This window comes from Amphichorda felina (assembly GCF_050947745.1).
Source record: "Amphichorda felina strain 45539 chromosome Unknown scaffold_2, whole genome shotgun sequence".
Classification (NCBI taxonomy): Eukaryota; Fungi; Ascomycota; class Sordariomycetes; order Hypocreales; family Bionectriaceae; genus Amphichorda; species Amphichorda felina.
The window spans coordinates 1,549,106-1,567,931 of record NW_028145048.1 but is presented as its reverse complement, the minus strand read 5'-3'; the positions used below and the strand labels follow the sequence as shown (position 1 = coordinate 1,567,931).

At 56.1% G+C, this 18,826-nt stretch overlaps 3 protein-coding genes across 3 annotated transcripts; 2 read left to right on the top strand and 1 right to left on the bottom strand.

Annotated features, from left to right (window-relative positions):
• Nucleotides 1–550: 550 nt before the first annotated feature.
• ACO1O0_002033 (uncharacterized protein) lies at nt 551–2,817 on the top strand (the record flags this gene model as incomplete). The annotated part of the gene is made up of 3 exons (XM_083191511.1): nt 551–938; nt 1,008–2,279; nt 2,369–2,817. The coding sequence occupies 3 exons, from the start codon at nt 551–553 to the stop codon at nt 2,815–2,817; spliced, it is 2,109 nt and encodes a 702-aa protein (XP_083052725.1).
• Nucleotides 2,818–3,987: 1,170 nt separating this feature from the next.
• ACO1O0_002032 (uncharacterized protein) lies at nt 3,988–4,731 on the bottom strand (the record flags this gene model as incomplete). The annotated part of the gene is made up of 1 exon (XM_083191510.1): nt 3,988–4,731. One exon carries the CDS (start codon nt 4,729–4,731, stop codon nt 3,988–3,990), a length of 744 nt encoding a protein of 247 aa, XP_083052724.1.
• Nucleotides 4,732–6,137: 1,406 nt separating this feature from the next.
• Nucleotides 6,138–6,806, top strand: ACO1O0_002031 (uncharacterized protein; the record flags this gene model as incomplete). Its single annotated transcript, XM_083191509.1, has 2 exons — nt 6,138–6,416; nt 6,468–6,806. The coding sequence occupies 2 exons, from the start codon at nt 6,138–6,140 to the stop codon at nt 6,804–6,806; spliced, it is 618 nt and encodes a 205-aa protein (XP_083052723.1).
• Nucleotides 6,807–18,826: the final 12,020 nt, after the last annotated feature.

Below are 18,826 nucleotides of genomic sequence, written 5' to 3'. Positions count from 1 at the left end.
TAGCGGGTGGCGGGGGAAGGCGCTGCTGTGAACACTGAATGCCCCAAAACACCCCGCAGTACCCCGTGTGCTAGAGCCCGGCCTAGGCTTCGGCAGGAGCAACAGTGGGTTTGTGGCAGGAGCAGTCCGGGGCAAAGGAAATCGCCTGTGCGGGGAGAGAGCTGCACCCACCCAAGCCACATCAACTCCTCCCAACCTCATTTGCCATCAAGCACCCCATTGAACCTCAACATGATGGACCGTCCGGGTTTACGTCTCCTATATTTTAACTCTTCCCCGGCAGGGAAAAGCTTCATTGCCTCCTCTGGAAATGAGTCTCTTCTTGTTCCCATCCGCTCCCCGACACGCAACATTCAAGCTTCGACAAGCTCAACTATCTGTCTGGTGGCGACATCCTTTTCATACTGACAGGGGAATCCGTTGGCCACGACTCCAACCTCGGCTCATCTCACACCGTCGTGATCGCCACCGGGGCATCAACAGCTCACCCCGTCTTATTCACCGTCACTCCCACTGCCACAGTCATCATCCAAGTCATCATCTCACCCCAATGGCTGAGACGGACGTCCACGTCCAGGACGAGGTCCTGCAACACAGTCTCGAGGACCCCGAGTCCTTCTGGGGTCATCAGGCAGAGCACCTCCACTGGCACAAGAAGCCCACCTCTGTCCTTCGCCGCACCGAGAAAACCCTTAGCAACGGCGTCACGCATCCCGACTGGGCGTGGTTCCCGGATGGCGAGCTCTCCACATGCTACAACTGTGTCGACAGGCACGTCCTCGCCGGCCGCGGCGACGAGGTGGCTATCTACTTTGACAGCCCCGTCTCTAACACGAAGCAGCAGTATACCTATCGCCAGCTCTTGGAGGAGGTCGAGGCACTCGCGGGCGCCCTGCGCCAGGAGGGCGTCAAGAAGGGCGATGTGGTCATGGTCTACAGTAAGTAAAGCTACTCCTACCTTGACCTTCCATTTGGCTTTCAATCCCAGACTGACTGGAAGAAAAAAGTGCCCATGATCCCAGCAGCCCTGATTGGCATCTTTGCTATTAACCGGCTCGGTGCTATCCACTCCGTCGTCTTTGGCGGCTTCGCACCCAACGCCCTGGCTCAGCGCATAGAGGCGTGCAAGCCCGTCGCTCTCCTCACCGCCTCCTGTGGTATCGAGGGCAACAAGCCCCCGACGCCGTACCGCCCCCTGGTCGAGGAAGCTGTTCAACTATCTTCCCACAAGCCGTACCGGACCTTTATCTGGCAACGTGATCAGGTGCGATGGTCCCCGACGGATCGGACCGCCGGGCAGATGTCGTGGCAAAAGGTTGTCAGGGGCGCCAAAGCCCGCGGGATCAAGGCAGACTGTGTCCCGGTCAAGAGCAATGACCCCGTCTACATCATACACACGTCGGGTACGACGGGTGCGCCAAAGGGCGTGCTTCGAGATGCGGGAGGCTACGCCGTTGGTCTTCACCTCTCTATTGCCTACCTGTTTAACATCCACGGCCCCGGGGATGTCATATTCACTGCATCTGATATTGGTTGGGTTGTTGGCCACTCATATATCGTGTATGCCCCTCTTCTCGCCGGTGCTTCCACCGTCTTGTACGAGGGGAAACCCGTCGGGACTCCAGATGCATCCGCGCTGTGGAGGATTGTCGAGGAATACAAGGTCAACGTCCTGTTCACAGCGCCAACAGCTCTGCGTGCAATCAAGCGCGATGACCCCGAGAATAAGTTTTTCACTGAGATTGGTACACGGGGGGGTCTACGGTCTCTCAAGGCCCTGTTCCTCGCCGGGGAGCGCTCGGAACCCACGCTCATTTCCATGTACCAAGACCTGCTCGATCAGCACGGTGCCAAATCTGCGCATGTAATCGACAACTGGTGGTCTACCGAGTCCGGGTCTCCTATCACGGGTAGATCCCTTGTCCCCCATGCTGGGAAGCATCGCACGACGGGTGTTAGGGGTCACCAACCGCCCGCCATTAAGCCAGGCAGCGCTGGCAAAGCTATGCCGGGGTTCGACATCCGGACTGTCGACGACGAGGGCCGCGAGGTCCCCAGGGGTAGCATGGGAAATATCGTGCTTGCCATGCCGTTGCCCCCGACCGCATTTCGGACGTTATGGCAGGAAGAGGAAAGATTCTATAAGAGTTATTTACACAGGTTCGCCGGGAAGTGGCTCGACACGGGCGACTCAGGATGGGTCGACAAAGAGGGCTATGTTCATGTCATGAGCCGAAATGATGACGTCCTCAACGTGAGCGCACATCGTTTATCAAGTGGTAAGTCTTTTCAGCGAGAATGTTGGCCTTCATTTCCATTCACTAGGGGCCTCTGTATTTTGAAACAAGCTAACTAACACCATTCACAGGCGGGATTGAGCAGGCCATTGCCTCCCATCCACTCGTGGCCGAGACTTGCGTCGTCGGCGTTCCCGACGCTCTCAAGGGACAGCTCCCCTTTGCCTTTATTACCCTTTCGACAGATCCGCACCCATCCTCAGTAATCCCTTCGGACAAGGTCGTTTCCGAGATCCAGACGCTTGTCCGCAAGCAGGTTGGCCCCATTGCCTCCCTGGGCGGCATTATCCAAGGGAAGGGCATGATCCCACGGACGAGGTCAGGCAAGACACTAAGGCGGGTGCTGCGCGAACTTGTGGAGAACGCCGTTCATGGCGACTTCAGCAAGGCGGTTTCAGTACCGAGTACTGTCGAGGATGCGGCGGTGGTGGAGGTGGCGAGAGCCAAGATAAGCGAATACTTTCAGGAGAAGGGACATGCACATAAAGCTGTAGAGGGTGTCGTAAGGGCCAAACTTTGAAGCATGTGGACTTTTTTTTTTTTTTTTTTGATACTTCTGTGCCACTGCGAGCCATGTTGAGCATTAGCATATTGTTTGAGCTCACATTTTCTCTTTGAGGCCGCTTTACATACAGCCAGCTAGGATACCCTTTTTGTCTGAGCCGTCCATATTGAATCAACATGACACATTGACTTTTCAACGATTGAGATTCCCCAGCAGCCCTGTATTGCTTCATTGTTCATATGGTCTGCTCACCTTGCACTGCTAGTCTCATGACAATGCATGACAGCACGGGGGAATCTAATATCGCCGTGCGACGCCGCGCACCACCCCACCAGGGCGGAAGGAGGACGGAAGTACCAGGGCGCTGCGTCCGACCGGGACGGAACCCCGTCGCCGCTTTTGGGGCACGGCCGAGTGCGCGATGGCCTGAGGTCGTACCGGAAATGAACGGGAACGGACGTAGGGCAAAAGTGCGTGTAACTGAGCCAAGAAGAGGAAATACTTGAACTCATCCTCTGGTTTGTGGCCAGACTTGTGGGGTTGGTTGGGCCCGAGTGTGGCGCGGAAGGTGAGGAGACTCGAAACTCGTATGACGGGCTCATGGGGGTTGGAACCCGTCGACAGTCTGGGTGTTGGTATGGGCATGTGACATGCCCATGTAGTTGTTGGTGCTTCTGGGGCGGGCTGTGGAGTTGACGATGGCTGTGATATCTATCCGGCACCCCACAGAGCTTGACAATATGGGCTAGACACAGACTGGTTGCAATGGTAGTATAACCCTATAGTCATTTACCCATTCTCCAACGCCAAGATTTCTATCCGTTTGTCCCGATCTAATCCACCCTGTCCTTATCGTCTCTCATAAACCACATGACGCCGTTGCCATCTCTCATGTTAATCCATCTGGGCATATCCACCAGCCAAACTCCGTAAATCCAGATCGTCCGTACCCATAAGTCCATCCAGGTCTCGTCATCTCTCGTAGCGTTGGAGGTCATTGGGTCGTTGCCGTTTCCGTCGTTTGCTTCGAATACAGTCCATAGACACTCCCCTGTCCCTTGGGGGCAACCTTCATGTTGGAAAAACGAGCCTCGGGCAACCTCTTGCCAGCCTTCAGGCTCTCAAGAATCCTATCCGCGGTACGCGTTAGTTTAGGGGGAACATAGCAGCATGCTTAGGCGAAACTCACCACTCGACCCCGACGAACTTGATCCCACACCCGCCAACCTTTCTAATCTCCCTCTCCAGCTTCCCGCCCGCCAGCCCACCGCCAGCACCACTAGCACCGTGGCCAGAACTCGCGGGGCGGCCCAGGATGACGTGCGTGACCTTGCGTCGGCCCAGGTGCAGCGACATCTGGCCCCCGTTCTCGCTCAGGATGTGCTTGAGCTTGTGGTCCGAAACGAGCGGGTACGTACTCCCGTTGACGTGGACGACGACGCCGTGGAAGATGCCCCTGGATGCGGCCTCCTTGCCCCTCGCCTCCTCACGCTGCTGCTCGTCTTCCTCCCGGCGCGCCTCCGTGAGGGTCTCCTCCGCATCCACCCCCGGACGTGGCGGGGCCGCCTCCTCGGCCGGTGCCGGCAGGCTCCCCCCCTTCATGGCGCCCGGCCTCACCAGCATGTCCACGACGCTCTTGCCCCCCCGATACCGCTGCCTCAGCTCCCTGGGGACGACGGCGCCGATCCTGGCGTCCCAGTCCTCGGCCCCGGCGCCCCAGGTGTCGCTCAGGCGGTCGCCGCCGGTGGGCCCCGCGCGGAACTGGCTGTTGATCTTGCGGTTGCGCGACTCGCGCCAGCCGGTGGTGGCTCCCGGCTGCGTCTCTGGGCGTTGGTGGCCTGTGGCGGATGAGTTCCACGGGTCGAAGGCGGTGCCGAAGCGTGGTTTGGCGATGGCGGGGATGGGCGGTTTGGATGGTGGGGGAGCCATCGTGGTGGTGGACTCGTGGTGGTGGTGACTTGATGAGGATGTTCAGGATGGAGCCTGGGTGAGTTTTGGCGGGGCATCCATGGCTGCCTGCCCTACGGGGCATTAATACGGATACGCGTCATGTTCCAGAGATTCATCTGGTTCTCTCACGCATCTGGAACGCGAAGTCACATGAGCCCCGAGGGGGGCCACCTGCCTACCCTGTAGCCATATACGCTATTAAGGAGGGCGCCTGCCTGCCTGGCCCACAGTCTTCCGCCCCACCATTTCTGGATACTGCTAGCTCCACGGTCATGATATGTAAACTTAAATCAACCTAGAATCTGCATCTATGCTCGAGCCGAAGGATAAAGATGAACTGGAGTATAGGCTGGAGATGTATCAACTCCAGTTCATGTATGCTTTCTTCGTGCTGCCTCCAAAGAACAGTTCGCAGGTAAAGCACTGGCTCCCCTTGACGTCTGTGAATGACATGAAGCTGCCGAGCTGGGGCGAGATGGCCTCTTTGACCCAGCCGACGTAGTACTTGAACTTGTCGTCGTATCCATCGGCCACGACCGGGAGCTGGCTTGCGCTGGTTTATGATGAATGTCTGGTCTTTTCCGAAGATGGAAAACATCAGGTTGTAGGTCTTCCAGAAGCGCACGCGTTCGAGTGCCGCGGCTCGTCCTCTGCCGAGCACCTGAGTGGCAAGGCATCCCAGGAGTAGGAGTAGGAGATTCAGGTGAAGTCGCATGGTAAATACAAGGTCGAGACAGTGCCGGGCCTGAGAATTGTGTGTACTGATGGATCAATGACCATGGAGACTAGGTATGGGGAACAAGAGGAGGACTACTTGCTGGTAGACCGGAATCCTTATAACATATAACATTGTCACAAGGTCAACCTTCATGGCCCAACTTGTTCAGACCACCAAAACACAGCTTTCTTATTCTCTATCCGACAGGCCATGCTTGCTGCGGCGTGTTGGCTACTCCATATACCGTCGCAGGAGTCTGTGCCGCTGTTCAACTTGCAGCCAACACTCGGTATGGCCTATGGCCTGAAGTATCCGTGTACATTCCTGGCCTACGAGTCGCGACCAACACCATACTACATGTACTCGGTAGATTGAAACATATTCTTCATGCTGGCTCTCCCGCGCTGTGCCGATTGACCCTACGGATCCATGAATAATCCATGAGTGCGAATACACTGCGATGATTCTGCGACGCGCCATGCTGGCCACTTCTTCTCCCCGAACCGGCGTTTCCCATCTGCTCCATGTTGCTCGCTAGAGTCGTCACCCCCAAAGCCCATAAAGCCCCCTTGGCTTGATCTTTTCAGCTTCGGTATTCTCCTGTCCACCACTTTACTCCAGTGGCACTGGTTCCAACAGGCCTCAACCAAACACCCATCTTTCCGAAATGGGCCCAGACGTGATCCCAGGCTCAACGTCGCCCGGCGAGCCCAACGACCGCTTGCTAGATGCGCACCCAGCCACCTATCCCTCCTTGCTGGTCTCAAGACCCCCAAGATGGGATGAGTCCCAGCGGCTGGCCGGCATCCGAGGCGAGCGCGCGCCAGACAGGGCCAACTTGGAATACCACATTGTTGTGGCCGCCACCGTGCGAGGTATTCGTTACCACATATCATTCGCAACGTCTCCCGACGTCGTGGCTCTCTGCTCGAGCCCGGACTTGGAGGTGGGACGTTTGGGATAACTAGCCCCGTATATGATCTGGTACCCTCTGAAGCCACACGAGGGAGCCTTTCTTGAACTCATACAGCGGAGGCCATCTATGAAGAAGGCTGTGGCGCACGCGTGCATTGCCTGCAACTACCCAAACACATTAGACAAGTTGGATGCGAATGCGGATAGTACCCTAGCTATGGAGGCCAGGCTGAGTCACAACAAGCACTTCATCGAGTATCTACAACGCCGTGCGGATGAGCAAGGGGTAGATCTTGACAATGCTCAGGATCTCTCCGGGCCTGCCAATTTCAGCCCCTCGGTCTTCGACATCGTCTGCTTTGACAAGGAGCCTACGGCGAGGTTGCCGGACCCGGGGCTTTGGGCCGGTTTGCTCGACTAGAACTTTCCAGGCGGGCTGTACGATGGTTTAGAGGCGAGGTCCGCCACAGTGGAGCGGTTCCCCTGGGCTCCCAAACAGCTTCGGCGAGAGATCAAGGACTATTACGGAGTACAAAGGTGTGTATAGGTAGTGTGTTGGCGGTGGGTGCTTACATTCGTTGCCTTTTGCGGTTTGAGGGGCCACGGCCGGCTACCACGATGAGGGAAGCCGACCTCGCGAGACCAGAGGTTATTTCATCTATATACTATAAGATAGGCATTAATAGCATAGATGGTTGATACCCTACGATGACTTATCGTATGCATCGATCATCTGGATGTATAAGCCATATATATTCGTACACTTAGCCACAATAACATATATAGGCTCAATAGACTACGTTAAACCCCATCTCGTCCCACGTCAGCATGGTAAGGATGTCCGGAGTCTGTCGGGATGCCTTTATTTATCATTGTAGTTTTCACTTGCTTCGCCAGACTGCTTCGCGTCGTCTAGTTAACCAGCGTGTCTGACGCATTTTACAGAAGTGTCGAATGCAATGCACGAAATGCCCTGCGTGCAGCGGTGCAGCGCTGTGCAGTTGACGTGCAGCATCTAAGCATATGTTGTCGTCGACGTGCAGAACCCGCTACACGGGCACCAGACAACCCAGCCTTGCATCACCATGACTGCGAGTACGAGTGCTCGTATGTTGATTCCTCGCCGGACCAAGGCTACCCTGCAAGGCTGGGGGAGCCCGTCGATCAAATCTCGAAAACACAGTCCTTCCAGCCCTTCCTGGACTCTTGCTGCTGAAGGAAGGCATATGCTGAAAACGGGCAGCTCGACCATGGCATTGAACTCGAAGGCGTAATAGGGCACTGGCCCTCCCATGACAAAGGCCCTCCCTCGGAACCAAGCGCCAACTTGGATCTAGAACCCCCCTGGTACGAGTACGAGTATCCGTACTCAGACCCCTAATTTGCCCGCGGCAGCCTCGTCTGCTTGCACTGCCAGCAAATACGTACTCGTATCTCAAAGAGGACGGGAGTCAACTTCCTTCCAACCTCAGCATCGGCGACTCACGCCACCCCCTCTTCCCCCTCCGTTGGCCCATCGCCCAGCGCCCTCGTACACAGCCTTCTTCTTGTTAAGCCCTGCCCCCTCCCTTTCACACCTGGGAGAAGTATGTAGCTTCCATGTGCAAAGGGCAATAGGAGAGGGGAAAAAAAAGAAAAGAAAAGAGCGTTGGTGGCTTCGATCACGCACCACAGAAACATTCGGTGGGGGACTCTGTCGTTGGTTCCATGCCTGTCTTGGTCGCACGGATACGTGCTGTGGCCGTACGGGGACCCCAGTCCCTCCGGGGGCGGGCTTGCCAGAACGCCCTAGCCTCGGAGGCTCACAATGAGCCGACTTCTTTGTTGGTACGAGTACTGGTACGAATCGAATCGAGCGCGATGTGATGCCCCGTGCGAGTCGCCCCGTGCGAGTCAAGAAGGGAACCGACAGGTCCATGCCGCGTCACCTGTTCGTACAGTCTTCCTCGCACTCTCCCACATATGCGCATCATACATACATACACCTGCATTCGGGCACAAACGTTGCCGTGTTCCTGCTTTGCATTCCCGTTAGTCCTCTGAACGGGGAGCTCCTTGGTGATGTTATCATGAGGCCCCCTCCCCGGGCCTTGGGGCGCTCTGTGGTCAGGGCTCCCAATCGCAGAGAAGCGGCTTGCCTGCCCAGCCTTACAAGTTGCACCCCGTGATCACGCGAGAGGGTAACATGGATCGCGGGTCCTATTCTTGGCGCACAGATGTTGTGCCACGAAGCGCTTGGTGGAACCATGGAAGGCTCGTCGGGGTCGAGGGCGTGTGAGGGTGGCCCGTCCTGGGTGGCTGCGGGCATTTGCCTTCCTCTGATCCTCCCAGCCCCTTGCTGATCCTTCGATCGCCGTATCCCCCTCATTCGCATGGCTTCTGGGACGGATATACTACAACCATGTGCACGTAATGCCTGGGGACTCCCTTTATACCCCGAGAGCCAAGTGCAGAGAGGCGCGGGAGTCTTCAAGGGCTCTCTCGAAGCCAGCACAAGCCGTTGCCAGCTTGGATTTTGCTGCTATGCAAGTACGCATATTCGTGCAATTTTGTGCGTCTGCGTCTGCGGAGTGTCATACATTAGCCTCGCCGGAAGGACGTCCCGCCGCCAAAAGGTGTGTGCCGGCCGTGGCGGGTGTGCTGTCTCACGGGAAGGCTAATGTACGGTGGGACGATGATGCTCGCCAGATCTTCATGCAACGCAGCTGTCCCACGACCCTTAAGCAGAGCCCGCATGATCCTCTGGACGGAGCATCGTTCAAACGCAAGATGGCCCATGCCCCTGTCCCTCTTAGACGTGAGGAGTACTGGGGCTTATGACATGTGCCGATGAATCGATACCGGCGATATCGATTGAGGTGATACGAATCTACCGCCTGAGCCACGGCTTGCCCGCGACACTGCTGCAGCGTGCCTGGGTTCTGTCAGACCGGAAGGAATTCATTAGTCAAATGGGGGAGGAGGGCCGTCCTGGGATCCGGTGGCTGGTCTGACCTCCCCCCCGGGGGCCCCCATCTCCTCCCCCCCCCCAAGAGATGTCCCGCGGATAGCCTGCGAGATCTGTCAACAGGGAATATCGTGACCCGTGAGTCGTGCCCACGGTCATGGTTGGGGACGTGGAGGTGCAACTATCATGCACGGTCATGTAGGGATAGGCGAGGAGGGTGTTGCAACCAAGACGGCCAGCACACGACCAGCACACGGCCAGCACGCCGTTGGTGCTGGAGTTGTGAGATCCAAGAAGCGGTGAGGGGCAGCGCTAAACTCTTCTCGACCACGACCTTGTGGTTTCCAAGTTCAAACCGTCTAGGGCTGATCGGGATTCAAAAACATTCGAAAGATTTTCGGCAGCGCCGCGGTTTGCTGATCAAAGCACCGAAGTGGTGATGCCGATGGGGAATAGCTTCAAGCGGCCTGTTGGTGTGGCAAGGCCGCCGCCAAGTGCTACCCGCAAGGTCAGCATGTCCTATGTAACTATTACACCTGGCTTTTCTTTGGGTCCAGGTCAAAGTGGATAAAGTCGTCGGGTGAGGAGCCAGGAGGTTCAGCGGAAGAGCACGGCGGATCGTCGTGGCTTTCTCCTGTGACAGCCTGCGTCGGCTACAATGGGGGCCGGAGGACTCCGTAAACCATTGCGGGACGCCAGACGACAAGAGAAATGTGTTTGTGGCAACTCCAGACAACCCCAGACCCGAAAGCTGAGCGTTGGCCACATGGGACTTTGAATCATACTCCAATCTAGTGGTGCCAGTTCACTCCTCCTCTGCCTGCTCTTGTTCTTTTTTTATCCGCTTGGGCTCTGGCAAGTGATGCTTCCTGTCAAATGGCCGCACCACACCCGAAGTGCTTCGCGGGGCGGGGATCCAGCGGCTCCACCAAAGTCCCACTCGGTGGCCGACGATAGACAAATGGACGGAGGAACCATCGGCTGATAGACTATTATTCCTGGACCTGTCCCTCTTGAGGAACCCGATCTAGTCGCCCAAATGACCAACTGGCCCAATAGTGTGCCAGATGCATTCGCGAGCCGACAAGGAGGGGTGACATGTGCTATGGAGTATGGGGGTGAGGTGGTGTGCTCGAGACGTGGTGCTTGCTCATTGGACTGCCCAGGGTCACTAACGTTGATTGCCCGTGAAAGGGCCACGCCAGGTAATATCGAAACGATAAGGCCTCCCGCAACGGAATACGCGAGGAGTTTTGCACAATCGATCGGGTTTTGAGGAGGGAGACGACTGTCCTGGATGAAGTGCCGCAGAGTTTGGCCTATCGTCGTGTTGAAGGTCGTGCGATGGATTGTGAAAGATAGACGGAGTTCGGTGTCCAGAGCCTCTCGCTTCGTGCCGAGGATGTAACGGTAACGGCAGTACCTCGTTGGATAAGTTACTACGAGTACTAGGATGTACATACTACTACATATTAGCATGTATAATAGTAGCATATAGCGGTACTATGTAGTACATAGGATGTATAGTTTAATAACTGGATGGGGATCACGGAGCGGACCTGGAGACACATGGGGTGAGAAGACAGTTGCTGTCCTGCATAATGGCAGTTTGGCCGCCGCGAGCCCGAGACGTTACTGTCTGGCCTTCTGCTGCCCGTTGCCCGATACTAGAGGAGGATCTGCCGAATCAGAACATCGACTTCCACCGGGTTTGGCGTCGACGTGGCGTTGAGGACCTCAGGTCGACTCCTTGAGCGAGGGAACGAGAGATCCCGGAGACCGGAGAGTTCTGACCCCGGCCCCTCCGCGCATGCAACCGTGGAGACAGCCCACACGACAGTCAAAAGGACATGGACGAACGGTTGTTGAGTTGAAACGTACCAAGCAGGGGCCCCAGTCCAAACCGTGTGGAAAACCTGCACCTATGATTGGCTTTGCCTTAGGCCTACATAGCCGCTGTGCATATATGCAAGTGCTCGAGCCAACTTGCCTTTTAGTGTGGCCCTCCCGCTCAGCCATCCCTGCACCCTTTCATTGAGACGGCTGCAGGGACTCTGTTTCTCCGTTTGGTGTAAAACGCGATAATATCGTGTCAGGTTGCGCGAATCGACGGCGTCGTGCGGGCATTTAGAGAGGCAGTTTGTATAGCGTCAAATACTTGGACGCTGTTGAGATGGTGGCGCTCCTGTACCCATATTTTTGCCCGGATGGTGGTCATCCGCGACTTCGACTGCGGGTGACAAGACAAGATGATGTGGGACAGGATAAGAAGATCCTCCGAATAGCCTGTTGATAAACTAGGTACGGATACTAGCAGGCATCGATAAGAGCATCGTCAAACCCAATCTCGGCAGGTACGTAGTAGTATGTACGAGTAATGGGATGAACCCGGCATACAAAGCCGAAAATGCTATCTTGTGCTCTCCGGCTTCGTTGATAAACGTTGTGATAGCCAGGGTAAAGACCTCGGGTTCTTGTGCCCCCGAGGGAAAGGATCTGGGCACCTGACAGACAGGCCATGCCGGTCCAGGTACACCAGGACTCCTGAATTGATGACGGTACTACATACGGATAGTACAGTGCAAGTACGAATGTAGTGGCTCGGTCTGTGCCTTGGTACTCGCTAGATGTGCTGCTATAATATGTTGTAAGTTTTGAAGCAACGGCGTGGAGTCGATGCATGGCGGTGCTGTAAGAATAGAAGCGCTGCCCGAAAATTGGCGTGAAATACCGCCGAAGAACCTGTATATTGCCGAATTACTCTGCCGCTGGCCGCCTCATCCTCAAGTTATACAGCTATACAGTTTTCTGAAATGGGAGGAGCAGCTTTCTATGAGGTGGGTATGGAATAAGGTTGAATGCTTTGGCGTCGTTGATGACCTGCATGGGGAGGCTCTTGCTCTGCATTCTGCTGCATGGTGGGTAACCGGAAAGCCACTCCATCGTCCCGAGCCGAGAGTTGCATGCGCACACATACATTCGTAGTAGTGCGCTCAGAGACCCATTTGGATTTGCCACTGATTTTGAAGGCGCCCAATACTCCGTATTGGACGCCGTTTGTGAGAAATATTCTCGACAGATGGCGACCTGTTGCCAACTTGTCCCTACGGGGATGGGTGCGTCCCCACCCACTCGTCGTTTTTCGGGGTGAGGCCTAGACTGGGTTAATCGTAGCGAGCCGGTCGGCGCTTGTTAGAAGAGCATTCCAGTCCAACAGACACGTGAGAACGTGTCAATGAGGGCCGCTACGTAATAGTACGTACCCCCACCATGACTATTGTCTCGCTGTTTGGAAATGAGACAGAGGAGAACCACGACTCTGGCCCGTTGTTGTGGGCGGAAATGTGGCTGGCGGGAATCGAATGCCCGCTGTTGAAACGTGCTGGCCCTATCCGTAACCAGTCTCAAGCGCCCAGCTGTCATGGCGGCGCCAGCTTCAAGACAAAAAGGCGGCCGTCCTCGGCCCGCTGTTTCTCCCTCAATCGCCGCATCGTCGTGTATCGCCGCATCTGACGGAGGCCCGTGATCTGTATTATCCACCTAAATGAGGCTTGCCAGCCCCTCGCTTGAGTCGTTTCGGAAGGGAGTGGGAAGCCTTGATCGGGCGGCAGGCGTCTACGGTCCTCCGGTTTGACATCCTTGTCTTGAGTCTAGCCCTGTTGTTAGCTTCGGCCAGCGTTTCCAGGGACGGTGAAGACGTCGGCGGTTGGCAGTTAGAGCCTTGGAGGTTGGCGTGGCCCCGGTGGCGCTGACCTTTGTGGGAAAGGTGGCGGGTGAGACGAGATGGTGGCCAGCAAAGTACCGGTACCTCAGCACGTCACAGTGCGCGGTGGGGTAAGTGGTTGATCCCGACTCATGGGTCCGAGTTCTTTGATTTTACAGGCGATACTGCGTACTCGTAATAGGTATTCGGTGTTTGAAGACAATTCGCGCATTGCTGACGAAGCTGTATTATGAGGAGGGGCTTCAAACATATGCCGATTGCGATGACTGTCGCGGACGCTTAGTTACTGTGATCGGTTGAGGAACCGGCAGCCAGAATGGGGATGTCCTCGGTTTCAGCAACAGGGCTTATCACGTGGTTCGGCCCTGTTCCTTCCGTTAGCTACCTACCCGTAGTACCACAGTACTATGGGACGACATCCTCGAATGATGCGGTCCATAATACATGTAGGAGATCATGTCGAGTGTCCTTTCCCTTGTTCCCTCCTTTTCTCGCTTGAGGCTAAGGTATGATATCTTGGAGCGTATAGTAGTGAGGTTCCTATGAATGGTGCGGTGAGAATTAAATAGCTTGGGCTGTGGCTGGACATGACTGCCTACGTGAACCTTGCGAACATAGCTAGTACCTATACGTCGTATTACTACTAGTACTACATCTTTATAGAGAGACCCGATGATTACACAGTAGTTCGATGGGAATCTTGCATTGGCTAACCGCAACTACGCCTGATGGCACTGGTGGCTGGTTGGATACTTTAATCATCTACGGAGTACATAGAGTACGGTACGTATGTCGCGAGCAATACGACCTTGGCCGTCGCTTGTGGTGGTGTCTCGATTCTGACAGGGTCAAGGTCGCGTTCGGCCTCAATGGTGGCTTTGGAGCAACATCAGGGGTGCTGAGTTATTGATAGAAGAGACATGTCGGCTGCTATTGCTTCGCTGCATTTACCAAAGAGACATTAGGGATCTCTTATTGTGCTGCTCATCGGGCCCATGTTTTCAGCGAGGTGACAATAAGTCTGAAGATTATTGTATCGGTTCCATTGTATTCGTACGTACGAACATTCCCGTCCTATAAATACTCTAAGACTTCCGGGCAAGTTGGCAACTTGGACCTTTTGCCCCGCAAGTCTCGGGCTACAAAGCTGGGCAGTGGGAGACGGACAACTTCAGGGCGGCATGAAAGGCTGTCGTTTGCCCACGTCGTACTGTCTCAGGCCCCGTTCGACGCCCTCGTTGAATCCCAAGCCGTTCGTCGGCCTGCTGCAAGTCTAGATGCACAACGGAAGAGGCGCTTGGCCGGAGGATTAGTCTGACATAGTACATGTATTCGTACGGTAGATATACGAGCGCACGAGGTCTACTGCAACCCAAGGTGGTAGGTACGACTGATGTTTGGCCAGACAGTGTCTGGATTTGATGCATCCCACTACTACCGACTGATGTACAACTGGCTACGGAACACTTTGGCAATTGATGCCACCTTTTCAACCGTCGCGCATCTTGAGGCTAGCTATCCGCACTTCGCAGTCAGTCTGTCGCTCATCCGCAGCTGTGCCTGCGTCGGTCGTGGTGATGAGGACGCTATCCGTACATCTACCCGCCTGCAAGTGAACGCCATCGACGTTGGTCTGCCCCGTGCCACGCGCCTGGGTGCAGGTTGCAGAGCAAGGGCCAGCCGGAGTGCAGCGCCTCGCGGAAGCCCCATGTGCATGATGATGAGCAGCATGCGTCTTGCATTTGGGAATGCCGCGAATCCATCTGTTTCATGGTAGCTTGACAATCCGACTTTATTATATAGGGCGTAGAACCCATGTTATATGGATACGATGGTTGATGAACCTCTCTTGATCACGATGGAGTTTAGCCTGTCCTGTCCTGGCACTCATACCATTACTCTTTGAAAGTAAAGATCCGTGCTATTATGGAATAGGTGGTCAGCGCCCTTCGGGATCAGGCCTATGTTGGAATTCACCCATGCTGTCTTCTCTGGTGATTGACTATTAATATTACCTATTGATGAGCGGGATGAGGACGGCAAAATCACGACCACAATATGTTCTTCCGGCGCGGCATCGGCGGCAAGCCTAGCCACTGGAGGATTCTAGGAGGCGCCATAATTAATTCTGCCCTTGTTGAAAGATTGTGAAGGGCTGAGGGGACTGATGAACTGGCAACGATGTGGTGGTGGTGAGTTGGATCATGATTGGACTCGTGCGCTGTCTGCTGGCCCCTCTCACTGTCCAGGAATCCATGATGAAGCTGGCAGTACGAGTACTGGTACCAAAGCACGGCCTCTTTGGGGAGAGAACCTAAGAGGAAGGGAGGGGGGGTGAAATGCGCCCTGCTGTGCCTTGCCGAGGAGGTAAGGTGAGTTGCAGCGGATGGTAGCAGGGGTCCTCATTCGCTGACGGGCAGCTCAGTGGGGGAGCTGGAAGGGCCTGAGCAAACCAAAGGCAACGTGGACTGACGATGGCGCTTGATTGCAACGCCCGCGCCAACGTGCACAAAGCGGACACAATCTGCATTGCATGGAAGAAAACCAGAAGCAGAGCGGGAGCCATGGGAATTGCAAAGCTCGTTACGTACATGATACGTAGTATTAGTATTTAGATTCTGGATCGAAGTACGAAGTACGAATACGGACAACTAGCAGTCTTCGTATATCGACACAGTCCGCACTGTCTCTTCCCCACCAGGCAGCCATCCCATCTTGGCGTCCTGATCCCAGCGGACCTGGTGGGAGCGAATTCACAGTCCGTCCTTCCAGCGGCACCGGACCTCCAGCCAACCGCTGTCGCCGTGATAGGATCTTGGGTACGACGTTGCTCCACCGAGCCCCTCGGAGACCCCTGTCGCCAACAAGCCCCTCTTGGCCCTCTGGCCCACCAGTCTTCTCTCGGACCGGGGGGGCGGGGTGAGCGGCCCTTGTTGGGGTGGTTGGGGGTCTCGAGGCCAGACCAGATCGCGAGCCGAGCTGATTTTGGGGTTCGCCAGCGGTGCCAGCGGTGCCAGCGGTGCCAACAGAGCAGACCAGGGCAGAACAGAGAGCAACAAGCGATAGAGCTGCCGGGGGTTGAGCCCGCTGCCAAAGCCCGCATGGCATTGCATGTGCAGCGCTGGGCAGGGCACGCAACATCGATATTTCCACATACTAGTACGGAGCATAACAATAAATCGTCAACAAGTGCTAGCCACTACTACGGAGTACGAACAGAGGAACTGTCTCTGTCTAGCAACAAACATGGCTCAGACAGACAGACTCTGCGCTGACCGCTCAACTGTTGCCGGTGACGGCGCCGGGGGCGAGCAAACTTGACGGAGAGAGAGTCCGACAAGGACGAGGAGCAAAGTCCCGCCCGACACATGGGGCTGGTGTCGGTGCACAGGTTGTACCAGGTACCTGCCTGAATTCAGACTGAAAGTCGCCTGCCCCATTCTGTGCCGTCCACCAGTCAGCCCCCTGGTCAGAATTGTGAAGGGCTCTGGCCGCTCTGCCCAACCTCCGGAAACCAGTCTGACAATCTGGCTGTTTTGGCAGACTGGAAGGAGCATCACCAAAACCCGGCGTGGTAAGAATAAGTATTGTAGTGAAGGGTAGCGTTTCTTTTTAGACTCTGCGGAGGCGCCGACCGCTATAACGGCTGCTAGTAGAGTTTGAGCAACGGTATCTGCTAACTACTCGTACAGTACTATCTAAGAAGAGCTTGTCTTTTCCGTGGTGCAGCGTGCGTCCCACGCAGGAACCAACGGAAATACTATGGACTGTCCAGGAAAGATCCCGTGCACCCGTGGCCCTCTGTACTGGTACTGTGAGCTGGGACAGTGTCTCTGGCAGTCCGAGTTGCGCGACGGACATTTGGAAGGCGCTCCCAGAGACTGCCCCTGGCTGGCCAATCTCGTGCCAAAGTCGTTCGGAGCCGTCGTGGGCCTAAACCCGATATTCCCTGCCATCTCCACCCACTCCCTCAGGCAAGTACTGGTACTGCCCGACTGGGGCCCCCCCGCTCATCGAGGTTCCAACAAAGTGCGCTTGCGAGGATAAGGAGAGGAAGACCCAAAGGACGACCACCAAAAGAGGCCCGCTCTTCAGACGGGACGGAATCACACTTGCAATTCGCAAGTACTCCGTACATAGTACCCGTACCTCCGACCTTCCCTGTCTTCTCCTAGTCCAAGCCATCAATCAACCAGCTCAGCAACAGTCAGACCCGGGCTGCCAGGCTAGGAGGCCACCGAGTAATTACCTACCTTACCTAGGCCGGGCCAGACCAGACCGGGCACGGTTGCGAGAGCACCTGGGCACAGAAAGAGCGAGCGAGAGAAAGAGAGAGAGAGCCCGAGCAAAGCCACTAGCACCCAGTGCTCTCGGTTGATGCTGCTAGTATAACACCCACCCCCCAATTGGCGAGTACCACCACTCCGGCCAGTCCACAAGTCCACCACCGGCGGCCACCACCACCACCACCTCCTCCTCCACTGGCCATCCGCCCAACCTCCACAAACAAAACCTTCCCCGATCCCGCCAGCGTCTCTTCTCGTCCTTCCCTCTCTCTTGAATCGCCCTCACGACTTTATCCCTCCCCTCCCGGCCTCTTTATTTTCCCCCCTCCCCCTTCCCCTCGGCCCCGATTACGCCCTAGTTGAGGCTAGGCCAAAGGTGAGTCGATCCCCACGCAGAAGCATGCAGACGCAGGTTTTCTCCGCCCTATGCGTCTTGCCGCCCTCTCCCAAGTCGCCCTCTTCCACCCCATCCTTCTTATTGCTGTTGCTTCTCCTCACTCCTGTTTGCCTTGCGCAACAACCCTCCCACTTCTGGACCCCCCCAACGCGGCTAACAATTCTCTGCATTGCAGTAGCGGGAAGCCTTTGGCAAGAAGCGCCTCTCCAGCGCCCACAGTCGTTGTTGTCCGTTGTCTTGTTTGTGTTGTAGCGACTTGATCGTCAACCTTCCTGTTGATCGCAAACGACCCTCATTCTCGGATTGCCTTTCCTCACTGCCCGACCTTTCGCGGCTGGTTCCAATTCCTCAACGCCAGTCGCTCCTCCTCGCCAACACCGGTAGCACGCCTGCCTCAAAGACCCGGCCGACCACCCAACCCCCCGACTTCGCCCTGTGCTGCAGCACTGGTCGCTCTTCAAGCTCCCACCGCGTGTTACGATTGCAACGAACCTCAGTTGATGCCCTGTTACGAGTGACACGCTTCCCGACGAGCGCAATTCAGTCCCCGCGTTACAATAGTTTTCCAGCAACCCTACCTTGTATCACAATACCTAAAATCGGTCGTATCTCGACGACATCACCGCCTCTTTCGTCCCCGCCGCCTTGCGCCCTCCCCTTCGAGAAGCCAATTCGTTCGGCGGTAGCTTTGCGCGGACTCGAAGCTTCTCGCTTTGCGCATCCCGTTGTTATTACAGCTCGTCGAGACCTCGCGGAATAGCTCCCAAGCCGACATTAGTCGTCTTGGTTGAGGTGTAGACCTGGCCGTTGCTGCACGGTCGACCGCCCCTTCGACTTTCGCGCCCGTTGGCGTTCGGTGCGTATGAATACCGGCCGGATATCGCCTCAGCACCCGCTGCCTCCCAGCCAGGCGTACTCTTCGTCGCCTTCTCCTGGATTAGGCTCCATTGGGTCAGCGCACAGTTCTCACTCTGGGTCCCAGACCTCATTCACATCGGTCTCCTCCAACGGGCCCAAGACCTCCCTCCCCTCCCTGCCGCTCAACGCCATCACTGGGCCGGCCACTCCCATTGCTGCGTACGACGCC